At 39.5% G+C, this 13901-nt stretch overlaps 1 protein-coding gene across 9 annotated transcripts in view; it reads right to left on the bottom strand.

The window, feature by feature from the left end:
- ahi1 (Abelson helper integration site 1) overlaps window positions 1–13901 on the bottom strand; it is a 143623-nt gene that overhangs the window by 97919 nt on the left and 31803 nt on the right. For all 9 annotated transcript variants that reach the window (XM_008114528.3, XM_062978337.1, XM_008114529.3 and 6 more), the window contains 3 exons: window positions 8023–8126; window positions 6759–6877; window positions 2727–2857 (listed from right to left, as the gene is read on the bottom strand). In XM_008114528.3, the coding sequence (XP_008112735.2) occupies window positions 2727–2857; window positions 6759–6877; window positions 8023–8126 (354 nt within the window). The remainder of the gene's footprint in view (window positions 1–2726; window positions 2858–6758; window positions 6878–8022; window positions 8127–13901) is intronic.

Raw genomic sequence — 13901 nt, 5'->3', positions numbered from 1 at the left:
ATAAACATACAAAAACAATATACACATACATTAAAATCAGTATTTTTTTCAAAAATGATAACATATCAATACATTAAAATTAGCTTTTAAAACAACACAAGATCCAAAGTCATAATCCAGGAGCCAATCCAATTGTGCTACCATTACTTCATAGCCGCCTATTTCACAGACTGCTCTCCGAAAGCTTAGCCCAGTAGCCAGGTTTTTAATTTCTTTCTAAAGGTCAGGAGGGAGGGAGCTGATCTAATTTTACTGGGAAGGGAGAAGGCCCTGTCTCTTGTCCCCACCAGCTGCACTTACGAAGGAGGCGGGACCGAGAACAGAGTCTCCCCAGAAGATCTTAACCTCTGACGTAGTTCATAGAGGGGGGTATGTTCGGACAGGTAGGCTGGGCCAGAACCGTTTAGGGCTTTATAGGCTAAAGCTAGCACTTTGAATGGTGCCCTGTAGCAGACCAGCAGCCTATGGAGTTGGCATAACAGAGGGGTTGTGCACTCCCTCTACTCCACTCTAGTGAGCTATCTGGCCGCCGCCCATTGGTCTACTCGAAGCTTCAGAACAGTCTTCAAAGGCAGCCCCATGTAGAGCACGTTGCAGTAGTCTATTGGAGATGTAACAAGAGCGTGGGCCACTGTGGCCAAGTCTGGCTTCTTAAGGTATGGGTGCAACTGGCGCACAAGTTTTAATTGTGCAAAAGCTCCCCTGGCCACTGCCGAGATCTGGGGTTCCAGGCTCAGTGATGAATCCAGGAGAACTCCCAAATTGCAAACCTGTGATTTCCGGGGAGTGTAACCACATCCAGCACAGGCCTTTCGACTGACTAGGAGGACCTCTGTCTTGTCTGGATTCAATTTCAGTTTGTTCGACCTCATCCAGATCGTCACAGCTGACAAGCATTTGTTCAGAACCTGGAATCCTTAGTAGTAGGTGGAAATGAGTGATAGAGTTGGATGTCATCGATGCCATCTGCATACAGATGGCATCGAACTCAAAAACGCCGGACGATCTCTCCCAGCAGCTTCATGTAGATGTTAAACAACATGGGGGACAATACTGAACCCTGCGGGACTCCAAAGGACAAAGGCTGCGGGACCGAGCAGGTGTCATCCAGCAACACCTTCTGAGAGAGATCCCCCAGGAAGGACCAGAGCCACTGTAGGACAGTGCCTCCAAGCCCCATTCCCACAAGGTGTCTCAGATGGATCCCATTAGAAGAAGACTAGGACTATAAAGTACAGTTATGAAGGAATTAAACAAGATGCTGAAGTGTAAAGATATCTCATTGAATATGAATGTTATCATCGCATTCCCAATTTCTATGTATGGTTTTGAAAGCTGAACAGTGAAGACAGCTCACAAGAAGAAAATTAACTCATTTGAAATGTGTTCTATGGATACTGTAGACTGCTAAAAGGAAAAAATAATGGGTCTTAAAGCAAGCATTGTGTATTGATTTGGGCACTGAACTACAACTCTGGAATCATGGTTTGAATCCCTGTTTAACCATGAAATCCAGAGTGACCTTGAACAAGCCACACTCTCTTAGCCTCAGAGCAAAACACTGACAATTTTTTTCTGTAAACACATCTTGCCAAGAAAAATTTGTGATAGGTTTCCCTTAGGGTCTCCATAGGTTATAAAAGACTTGAAGGCACACAACAACAACAAAGAGCAAATCAAGCTTGAACTCTAAGCCTGAACTCTCCCTAGAAGCCAAGATGACTAAATTGAGACTGTTGCACTTGGATCATTAGAAGACATGACTCACTAGAGAAGACAATATTGCTCGGTAATGTAGAAGGCAGTAGAAAAAGAGAAAGACCACATTCCAAATGTACAAACACAATAAAAAGGCTACAGTCCTGGGTATGCAAGACCTGAGCAGGGTTGCTGATAATAAAGTGATTTGGAAGAATGGAAGACTCTACCAATAGGCTTTCAGGTTGTACAGATGAAAAAAATGCAGTGTTTAAAAAAAAGAGTGCTCCCTCTGAAAGATGGAAAGCAAAAGAAAAGAAGCAAACATTATGTGGTGGACACCTTTGGTGTGTTTACTGAACAGTGGTGCAGTACTATGTTCATTTTCACAGCCAAGAAGAAGTCAACTTGATGGCAGTTGACAAAAAAACCCAAACTGCACCCCTTCCTGTTTTGTTCTTTCCACTTGAAATTATTCAGCATTTAAATCCGTTCTGCTCCATCTTTTTTATTCAATGCACATTAAGATATATTTATTTTCATTTGAATCAGGTACAAAAACAAACATTTTGATAAAAATATGAAAGTACAGTAGTATAAATGAAAAAGATGGTGTCTAGGAGTGGCATGGGATAGAGATATACAAAGTAGAAATGTGACTAGTGTACTCTTGGTATCCACCGGGATTTAGTTCCAGCACGCCACCTAATCAAAATCTGTAGATGCTCAAGTTCCATTACTTATCAATCATGCATGAAATGGTGTCCCTAATGGAAAGTGGAAAAATCAAAATTTGCTTTTTGGATTAAAAAAAAATATTTTCAAGCCATGGGTGATTGAATCGGTGGACACAGAGGGCTGACTGTACGTGTTTCAAAGCACACCTCTCCCAAGCACATTTTTTTTAAATTCTGGATTTTAAATTTTCCATCAAAGTCATTACAAAAGCCATTTTAAAATATAAGTTATTCCACACATAAAAAGATTATCTACCTTTCCCAGCAGTTTAACGCAACAAACTCATGTACCTGTTTCTGCATTCCAGACATATGCTTTCCCATCTTCACTTCCAGAAAAAAGGAATGTTCCACATGGTGTTAAGGCACTGCAAATTCTCTCTCGATAGTTGGTAGCACCTATGTATTTCTTTGTGGCCAGGCTAAAAGAGTTTGTTAAAAAGGTTTCACAATTCAGCAACTGTTTCTATTTTAACTATCAACAATCTTTATTATTATTTTCCCTCAGAAATTCTTAAATGTATGCAAAGTCATCCAAAACGGAAGTTATCAGTTGAACTTCAACATGGGAATTCACTTCAGGATGAAGCTAGGCAACATTCCTAGATCTCTGAACTGACCCTCCCTCAGAATCATGAAACAGAGGAAAATTCATACTAGAAGCAAAGTTAATACAGAATCAGTTGCTAAGAGAATAGGATGCTCTCCGCTCTGTTAATCTGTTAATCTGCTGTTCACCATCTCCCTTCCAACTATTTTAGCTGAATTTTTAGACCTTTAATGAGATTTTAAGGATTGAGTATGTTCATAATTATGTGGATTGTGTAATGTTTTGTCTTGTTTACTTAAATTGTTTCATAATTTATTGAATTGTTTTTTATTTATGTATTGTTGTCGGCATTGAATGTTTGCCGTTGTTTATTTTGTTGTAAGCGGTCCTGCGTCTCTTTGGGGAGGTAGGGCGGGCTATAAATAAAGTTTCATTCATTCATTCATTCATTCATAATGTCTCTTAAAGTTCAAGTAACACCTAGAACAGGCTACAAAGTGGAGACCTCAGGGCCTGCAATCCTCTGCAGTTTTTACCTACACACTTTAAAAAAGTATTCACTTTTTACCTAAAAGTGTGTGGTGCATTCTGTCACATTTTGAACCCCATAGGCAGTTTTAAGCCTACATGAGATCTTTCATTAAAATTGAAGTAAACTGGAAAATGGGTTCTGGTTTACTTCCTTGTTAAGGAAATGCCTCTTCTGTTGTGAATATATTTTGAATATTTTAAAAATATCTAATGGTGGACTAGTTCCTTAGTTGTGAGTTAGTTATCAATTTATTCCCTAGACCAGGGGTCCCCAAACTAAGGCCCGGGGGCCGGATGCGGCCCTCCAAGGTAATTTACCTGGCCCCCACCCTCAATTTTATAATATAATATATTATATATACATATAATATTGATAATAATATTATAATGTAATACAATATAACACTAATAATAATACCATATAATAATATTAATTATATATTTTATATTACATATAATATTACTAATAATATTACAGTATAGTGGTATATTTCAATATAGTAATATATAATGCTAATATTGTGCTATGCTAATAATATAATATATTGTATGTACATATAATTTGTAAGCCACTCTGAGTCCCCTTTGGGGTGAGAAGGGTGTGATACAAATGTAGTAAATAAATGCAGTAAATAAATAAATAATAAATAAATAAATTTTAGACTTAGGCTCGCCCAAAGTCTGAAATGACTTGAAGGCACACAACAACAACAACAACAACAATCCTAATTGACTTGACTATCTCATTGGCCAGAAGCAGGACCACACTTCCCATTGAAATCCTAATAAATGTATGTTGGTTAAAATTGTTTTTATTTTTAAATATTGTATTGTTCTTTCATTGTTGCTGTTGTTGTTGTTGTTTTTGCACTACAAATAAGACATGAGCAGTGTGCATCGGAATTTGTTTGTATTTTTTTTTCAAATGATAATCCGGCCCCTCAACAGTCTGAAGGATTGTGGACCGGCCCTTGGCCTAAAAAGTTTGAGGACCCCTGCCCTAGACAGTCAAACTATGTATATACAAAGGAGATTAATAGTAGAACAGATCTTTAAAGTATATCATCTAGTTAGCCAGAATAGTAATAAGTCACTCTTGGTATTTAGACTTGTTTCCTCCAAGTCAGTGAAAGTTTTAACGAAGAATGTTTTTAAGATTGTCAGGGGCTGCTGTGATTTTATGTTTTATATGTGTCCCTTCGGAGAGATAGGGCAGAATATAGAGTTTTTATTATTATTTAATGATGTTTTATACTGTTTTAATACTTGTATATTTGTGTATTTTAAGCTGTATTGAAATGCTTTTAGTTGTGAGCCTCTTTGAGTCTCCATATGGAGCGAAAAGGCAGTATATAATAAATAAACATAATAATAAAAATAATAATATAAAAATTTTTGAGATTATCTTGTTTTGGACAAGGGTAAAGTACATCGCTGTGAGATATTCAATTGAAAAGTTGTCAAGCAGTATAAGAGTTTTTACTCTAATTCAAATGTGAATTTTCAAGCTCTGAAATGTCTTTGAGTCTTTGTTTGTTTTTCCTGTGTTTTGTGCAAATATATTTTGCCCAAAACACCATTTTTGTTGCCCTGTTTTGCAAAACTTTCATTAGAAAATCCCTATATACAACACATAATCACTGAACAATATTAAAATGATGTCTAGTGTGGAGAAATATTCTGAATCTGGCCATCTGTCAGGGGTACTTTATGTTTTTCCTACTTGGCAGGGGGTTGGACTTGATGGCCCATTTGGTCTTTTCCAACTCTATGATTTGTTGCGCTCATCCACATAGTCATATAACTCAGAATATCAAGACAGAAAATCCCACAATATCTGCTTTGAACTGGGTCTTCTGAGTCTACACTGTTATATATTCCAGTTCAAAGAAGATAATGTGGGATTTTATTCAGCTGTGAGAAAGGGGTCTATGATTCTTTTTGTTCTCTTCAGATCAAAATAAGAAAGTGTTTATTAAGTGTGCAGAAAAGGTCACCTTGCCTCATTCTGCATTAAAATTCACTGTTACTTAGGTAAAGGTAAAGCTTTTCCCCTGACATGAAGTCTAATTGTGTCCGACTATGGGGGTGGTGCTCATCTCCATTTCTAAGCTGAAGAGCTGGTGTTGTCCACAGACGCCTCCAAGGTCATGTGGCTGGCATGACTGCAAGAAACACCGTTACTTTCCCACCGAAGCGGTATCTATTGATCTACTCACATTTGTATGTTTTAGAACTGCTAGGTTGGCAGAAGCTGGGGGTAACAGTGGTAAGCCACCCCACTCCCCGGATTCAAACTGCTCACCTTTCAATCAGCAAGTTCAGCAGCTCAGTGGTTTAACCCACTGTGCCACCGAGGCCTCCGGTCACTGTTACTTAAAAGAGCTTAATATTGCTATTTAATCACACATAATGTGTCTCTGTCAACTAGACATGAAAACAAATAGTGCTATAAATATTAAAAGGAAAAAAGAGACCCTATTTATTGGGCATTCAGATATAATATAGCACCTGCAACTTGGAAACTGCTAGTAATATAGGTGCAATATTGCTCAAAGTACAAAACAAAGAGAGTAAGAATAAATAGTTCTTCCAGTAGAAGGATGTGAGCAACAGATTCCCCTAGCAAAAATCTGAATTATGACTGAGGTTTATAAAGCTATACAGAAATGACTCTGAATTAGAGTAAGCAGTACACCTGAAAAATGATAGCATAAATTCAGGAAAAGATGAAGAGAAAGGTAAGCAAAATCATAGAAATAAAAGGAACTCCCCAATAAACAAAGCTTCTAATATTCTGGCTGTTTCGTTTAGGAAAAATAAGGACAAGCATGATATACATGTTAAAAGTCTGAGGAAATCATAGTGAAGATCATTCTTCCTTTATTGTAATATTAAAATCTGCCTACCATATCACAAGATCTCTCCCTTAAAATGAAATTTCTAGATCTACAATAGGGAATGTGTGGCATTCCAGATGTTCTCATTCATCATATATTATCACTTTCATTAACACCTCCACTGGCTAAGGCAAATGGGTGCTGCAGTCCAACCACAACTGTAGAGCTACACATTCCCTACCCCTGCTGTAGATTTATGCTGCTTCTGAAGAACATTCGGGGTCTGGAAAAGTACTCCTATCCGTTTATGAAAATAAGGGGGAGAAGATGATAGCTTACTATTAATTTTGTAATTCAAAACCAGAAACTAAATAGCCTAACAAACCACTTCAAGATACTTACATTCGTAGATCCATGATTCTTACAGTACTGTCTTTGGCATGAATAAGTAAACGTCTTCCATTTGGATGTACTTCCAAATGACTTACTGCTATCCCTTTAATATCATCATCTTTTATTTCCTATAAGTACAAAAAAATCAATAAGCAAATAAATACATAAAATGATTATGAAAAAGTGGATGCAGTTCAGTATGTTCATATGAATGGGAAGAGGCCTGCTGGATTAGACCAAAGTCTATTATATAGATACCTATGAAAAGTCCACAAAAGAGGATGTGAGTACAACAGCTCCCCTTGTTGCTGCTCCAGTAACCTATCTCTCCTTTGAAGTTCAGATTAAAACCCAGGGTCACTTTACCAATTCCACTGAAATGGAAGCTACCAGTTACTGCTGATCTCTCATCTGATCATTAACTCAATGCCTGTTTACTCAATGCCTGTTGGGAGGGAAGCCAGTAAAAGAGCATCTATATACCATGCTATTTCACTGGCCGAGTGTTGAAATAAATACTCTCTATTAATTTCAATACCATGAATATTTTTACAAGATTCAATCATATGTCTCCCATTTCTTCCCAATCTCATTCAGTTTTTCTAAAGTAAAAAGCTCCAAAAATTACAATATCTTCCCATGTCAGAAGTGTGTATAGGTGTTCCCAAACCCTTGATCTTAAAATGTTCTAGTACTTCTGTATCACTTTTCAGGTATATAGTAAGTTATTTTTAGCAATGGCATTATAATTGCAGCAATATTTTAAAATCAATACAGATTAGATTCTTAGAGTATCAGGGTCCAAATTAAAATAAAAAATGTAAAGCCACACTGAAAGGTTAAATAAAAATCATAAGATATGCTACAAAAACAGGAAAGCAGAGATGCTTCAAACTATATTACAAATAAATTATTAAAAACTGGATATAAATAAACGAATGTGTAACTGAATTTATTTATTTATTTGCCACATTTATATCCCACCCTTCTCACTCCAAGGGGAACTCAGAGCGGCTTTACACATAGGAAACAATTCATAAACTGAATTTATGATAGCAAAGTTATATTCATGTAGGAATAAGACAGTAAGGTTTATTCAGCAAACTTTTAAAACCTAATTCTATTATTGTATTGATGTTACTATGAAATTAACCTAGAAGCACCTCTAACCATAGATATGTACCTACTAACTCTGAAGCCATTATGTCTTTATGTTTTAAAATCTCTATCACTTGCATAAAAATTACAAAGCTCTTAAGAACATATAAGATACCTTTTCAATTCCCCAGTGCTGGACTGGTGATTGAGAACTTTCTTTAACATAAGTATTCCAGACAATGATTAATCCTGTGCTGTCTCCAGAAAACATGTGAAATCCTAGAAAATAATAATATATTCACTTACCAAGATGAAAGAGCTGTTCTAAAATTCAAATCATAAAACCAATTGTAAAGAAAATACACCCTAAAATGAAAATCTCCCCCCAATACTTTTTCTTCATTCCTTTAGACCAGAGGTCCCCAAACTAAGGCCCAGGGGCCACATGCAGCCCATCGAAGCCATTAATCCAGCCCCCTCAGCGACAGTGGCTCCCTCCTCCTCCACTGAGGAAGGCGCGTGCAGCACGAGGGAGGAAGGAATGGTGCATGCCTTTCCCACCTCCTCTCTCGCCTGGTGCGCGCCTTCCAAAGCTTTGCCTGTTTATATTGGCACTAGCTGTCCCTGGCCACGCATTGCTGTGGCATAGTCTGGTGGTGTTGGTCAGTATGCATTAGGTTGTTTGTATGCTGTGACCTCTTCCCTCCTTTATACTTCAAATCAGTAGTAGTACTTGAAGTCTGTTATCTTCCTCAAGTTTCGTCTCGAGTGAAGATTGCTTGGGATCAGTGTTGTCTTTGGTTTGTGGTTTAACTTGATGTCTGACTGTGGTGAGTGTGGTTGATCTTTTTACTGTGGTAGGATAGTCTGGTCTTTCTTTGAATTAAAGTATTTTGGAAGTGGTGGTCATTAGTATACATTATGTCCTAAAGCTTGTGGATATACAATATTTTTGGTTGTTCCATTTTCAGTGTTAATGAATAGATTTTGTGGTTTTCCCACTCTGGAACATGCCACATATAACTGTCCATGGGAGAAGCATTCAGTGTCAAGATCGATGCCACACACTTGTAATGTTTGTCCTTGTGCTTTGTTGATTGTGATTGCAAAAGCTAATCGAATTGGGAATTGGAGCTTGTAAATGTGATGAATAAGTCAGGGCGCCCATGTCGTACATAAGTTATTGCATCTTGGACATATGAATGCATGTGCCGTGGACTCCCTGTATATGATGATGGTAAAATTGTGAGTTTGCCAATCTGTCTTGTGTTCCTGTCATGTTTTGCTGCATCTCTTAAATGGATGTATTCTTCTGACCTGAGTTTTGTCTGATTGAAGCGGATGTATTGTAAACGTTCTGTTTCAACAATGTATTGGTGGAAAAGTTGTCGACATTGTAAGATGTGATTGTTTTCGTTTTGTCTTATCATTATTCGGTAGGAGTAGTAGTTCATCACACTGCATTTCATGTCTGTGTCTTGGCCAGTGATGGGATTAATCATTTTGATGTTAAAATAGTATCCATCTGCACCATCCCAAAAAATGATAGGGTACTGTAGAGCATCATAGCATCGATGTGTTTCTGAGACTGTTGTCAATTCATTGTTTCTTCGATGAAGAACAATATCTCTTGGTTTAAATTGATCTCCTACTATAACAATGGCGACCTCATCTACAGTTGGTGCGTTGTACCTGCGCTGATGTTGTCCTGTAATCGTTTTGTCAGGATGCATAATAAGCTTGTGTGTGTCTGATGGCATTATGTCTAGTGCTGTCCTGAACAATCACACTAAATGGTTTTTTTCCAGAAGTAAATGTTGTAGTTTTTCTACAATGTTCCTTTGGATGGCATCCGAAAGACTACACCATCTAGTCACTTGTTGTTCCTCATCTCCAATGAAATACATTTGTAGGAATTTGTGTTGCCCCTCATTGTATGGTAAGAGGGATCCGGCGTTGTGATAGATCTGTCCTTGGATTTTGAAAGTTGGCATGAATGGTGCAGTTATGATGTTTGCCCTGAATGATGTCATTTGGAAGCATGGGTTGTATCTTCTGATGTTAGCTAGGAAATGCTTAGATTCAGCAGTGTCCCTGGCAAGCTCTGGTGGTTGTTCTAGTTGTGGTAGTTTAACTTTTCCAGGGGCACAGCACATGCCTTTTGTTTCTCCTGGGAATTTCATGGCGTTGCATTGAGGACAGACTGTTGTTAGGTCGCCAGTCTGTACAGGAATGGGCTGCGCTGTACTCCTCTGTAGGATTGTATTGGAACGCTATGCGGTGGTATTTTTGTGTTTCTAGTCTCCCGATTTGTTGGCATGTGTTCCTTTTTGTTGCCAGTTGTTGTTCCCATTTTTTTGTTTTGTTTTGTGATGGCACGCCTGTGCTCATCAGCAGGTAGTGCTTCCTGCAGTCTTTTTGCACGGTGTTTTGCATCTTCATTTGTATGTAGTAGAGCTACTTTGTCTCTCTTTCGCTGTTTTGCCATTGCTCTTTCTGTTTCGGTTTGTTGTGAAATGGCTTGTGTGCCCGCCTTTCTCGTGTATGGCGGCCTATATTCGTTTTTTTTTTTCGTGGCATAGCTAGGACTGGGTCCTTTTCGCGAATAGCCCTAGAAGAGAATAGGAAGCTTTCAGAATTCTGTTTAAATGTTAGATAGTTGGTATATTAGTGTGTTTCTTGTGTATTTTGAGGTGTTGTTGTGTTTTTGTTGGCAGGTTGGGCATGTATCAGAGGTATGATATATGTACGTGTTGTCCTCATCTATGGTAGGCTGTATATCGGTTGGTTTGGCTGTCTGTCATTGGTGTTGGTGGAAAGTGTGCAGGGAATATTTATATGACATGTTTTGTGAACGTGTGAGCCGTGCCGCATCCTTGTTTTTGTGGGCATATTAGTCTATCTGCAGATATATTTCTGTGGGCAATTGTGTTGTTGTATGGTATTGTTGTTTTGTTTGTGTCTTTGTTGTTCTTTGTTGTTTAGCTGGCGGTTGTGTGTCTAGGCCTTTCTGTGCCTTGGCTGTGGTGGAGATGGGAGATAGGGATTGGATTGGTGTGCTGATACTGAGCTTTGTTTTGTGTGGTTTTGTGTTGCGTGTGGTTGAAAGTGGTGAGGCTAGAGGGGGATCTTTGTGTATAATGATGATGATTATTATGCCGAGGTTGTATGGCCATCTGTAAAGAGTAGTTTGTTTGGGTGCTGCATGGTAGAAGGGTTGGACTGGATGCCCACTTGGGGTCTTTGCGAACTGTAGAATTCTATGGTTGTATTATTGTTATTGTTGTTATCATCTTCATCGGCATTATTTTGGCTTCACTGGATGGTCATTTGTCAGCAGTGTTTGGATTTTGTTGGTGTGGAAGTTTTTGTGGTTAATGGTTTGCAGTATATTGTCCGTTTTGGATTCTAGGATGTTATGAGTGTTATTATTATTATTATTACGGTGAAGTTGTATGGGTGAAGATGAATGGTAGTACTGTGTAGCTTCTGTAGTTTTACAAATGTGTAGTTGATGATTGGTGGTTTGTAGGATTGGTCTTAATATGTATATAGTAATATATACATATTAAGGAGGATGGTGTTCATATGTTTTTTTAAATAGTATTGCAGGGTATCTGTCCACTTTGTTGAGCAGGCAATGCTTTCATCCCTCTAGCTTCTGTGGATAATAGAGGCAGGAGTTGGGGAGAAGAATATTGGTGTTTTGTGAACGGTGGGAGGGGCGAAGCGAGGGGTCTGTCGGAGCTATGTGTGGTGAGGGGGATGGTGACGATGATGGTGGCGCCATTTTGAGGCTTGGGCGCTGCGTCTGTCTGCGCCATTTTGCAGCCTAAGCCATTTTCTTGGCTGTCATACAGCCATCCACCTGCTTCGCTCCCTTCCCCCCCCCCCCCCCCCGAAAAGTTTCAGAAGCGATAGAGTTTGTCAGCCCACCTTGCTATCCTGGCCCCTTTCTCTCACCCCGCCCCCAGAGGATCTTCAGACCCACCATTTGGAGGCCATCCTAGTCTTGCGCTGCATCTGTGGGCACCATTTTGCGCCCAATGCCATTTTCTCGGCTGTCATACAGCTGTCCGCCTCCTTCGCTCCTTTCCCTCCCCTCAGAGTTACAGAAGCGCCAGAGTTTGTCATCCCACCTTGCTCTTTTGGCCCCTTCCCTCCCCCCCAGAGGATCTTCAGACCCGCCATTTGGAGGCCACCTTACTCTTGCGCTGCGTCTGTGGGCGCCATTTTGTGCCCTGCGCCATTTTCTTGGCTATCATATAGCTGTCCGCCTCCTTTGCTCCCTCCCCTCCCCTCAAAGTTTCAGAAGCGCCAGAGTTTTCAGCCCACCTTGCTCTCCTGGCCCAGAGGATCTTCAGACCCTCCATTTTGAGGCCAGCTTACTCTTCTAGTGACGTAGAGTGAGGTCTGCTGTGCAGTCCCGAGAGCTGAAACCTGCACTTTCGTCGCCCTTGCTTTCTCCCCGGGCGGTCTGTCCTTCCCTCTGCCTTCCCAAGCCAGTGGTGCTTTGGAAGAAAGGCAGAAGAAAAGCAGCAAAGAAACGGTGAACCCCATTGAGGAACCCACCACTTTTGGTGCTCTCTCTCTTTCCTCGAGCACGCTGGTGTGGGGATGGTGGCGAAGATGGCTGCGGTGGCAGGAACAGGCTAACACGAGAGAGACCGTGGGGGGGGGGGTGGAGTGTGTGAGGGCCTTGCATCGCGTCCTGGTCGACGCAGGTGCACTTGGCTTTTTTGGGTTTTTGGGGCCATGGTTCCATCCCTGATGTTTGGTTATGTTGTTGGAACCTAGGGGCAAGGATTGTGGGTTGTGTTGTCAAGTTTCGTGGTCCTGGGTCGTGTAGTTTCGTTGCCTACTTCTAAGTTAAAAGTCCAGAACATTTAGATATATATATAGATTTTAATTTAATTATTATTTAATTAATTATTAATTATTAAGAGGTGCTTTGCTAGTGCTTTTGTTGCACAGAGGCAGAAGGGAGTTGGACTAAATGGCCCAAGAGATCTCTTCCAACCCTCTACTATTTTTATTATTATTATTGACAGAAGGACACAGTAAAAAACAGCAAACAAGATATATTCTGGATTTCGTATCACAAAATCACAAGTCGAACATTTCCCAAGCATTTAGGACTGCGTGATTTATTATTGAGGCTGGGTGGCCATCTGTCAGGGGTGCTTTGCTTGTGCTTTTGGTGCACAAAGGTAGAAAGGGGTTGGACTAAATGGCCCAAGGGGTCTCTTCCAAGCCTCTTTATTATTTTTATTATGATTTGTATGATGATTATTAACATTGAGGCTGTATTTGTTCCCGTTTTGTTTATTTTACTTCAAAATAAGATATGTGCAGTGTGCATGGGAATTTGTTTATAGTTTTTTAAAAAAACTATAGTCCAGCCCTCTAACATTCTGAGGGACTATGAACTGGCCTCCTGTTTAAAAAGTTTGGGGACCCCTGCTTGACATTTCGTATTTCACTGCACCTCTGCCTAATATTTCTTCCCACCAGTTGTAGAAATAGCAATCACACACACACACACACCACTTTTACTAACAATGTGAAAAGTGAAAATAAAAAAACCTGTTTGTAAAATCAGTGAACTTTTTGTAATCCAATCTACCCACGTGTCAAAACTGGAACGTGTTTGCCCAAAGATGGCACTTGCAAAAGACACAAACAGATATTTTTACAAAATAAGAAAACAATGAAATACTCACTTCCTATTTTGAAATATGCTGCACAAGATAATAATAATAATAATAATAATAATAATAATTATTATTATTATTATTATTATTATTTTATTTTTGTACCCCGCCACCATCTCCCCAGAGGGACTCGGGGTGGCTTACAGATATAAAACCAAAGGGTTGCTTACCTGTTACCATGTTTCTTTGAGTGTTCATCTGTGAAATTCACACATATGGGATTTCCAGCGCCTTTCTACACCTGCATAGTCAGTTCGGAATCTTCTAAAAGCTCTAGGAGAAATTTTGGCAGTAGTCCCGCCCACACTCCTCATAAAGGTATATAGCCAGTTGGAGGGGA

This window comes from Anolis carolinensis, chromosome 1 (genome assembly GCF_035594765.1).
Source record: "Anolis carolinensis isolate JA03-04 chromosome 1, rAnoCar3.1.pri, whole genome shotgun sequence".
NCBI classification, from domain to species: Eukaryota; Metazoa; Chordata; class Lepidosauria; order Squamata; family Dactyloidae; genus Anolis; species Anolis carolinensis.
The sequence above is the reverse complement of the archived record's forward strand: the minus strand, read 5'-3'. Positions and strand labels throughout refer to the sequence as shown.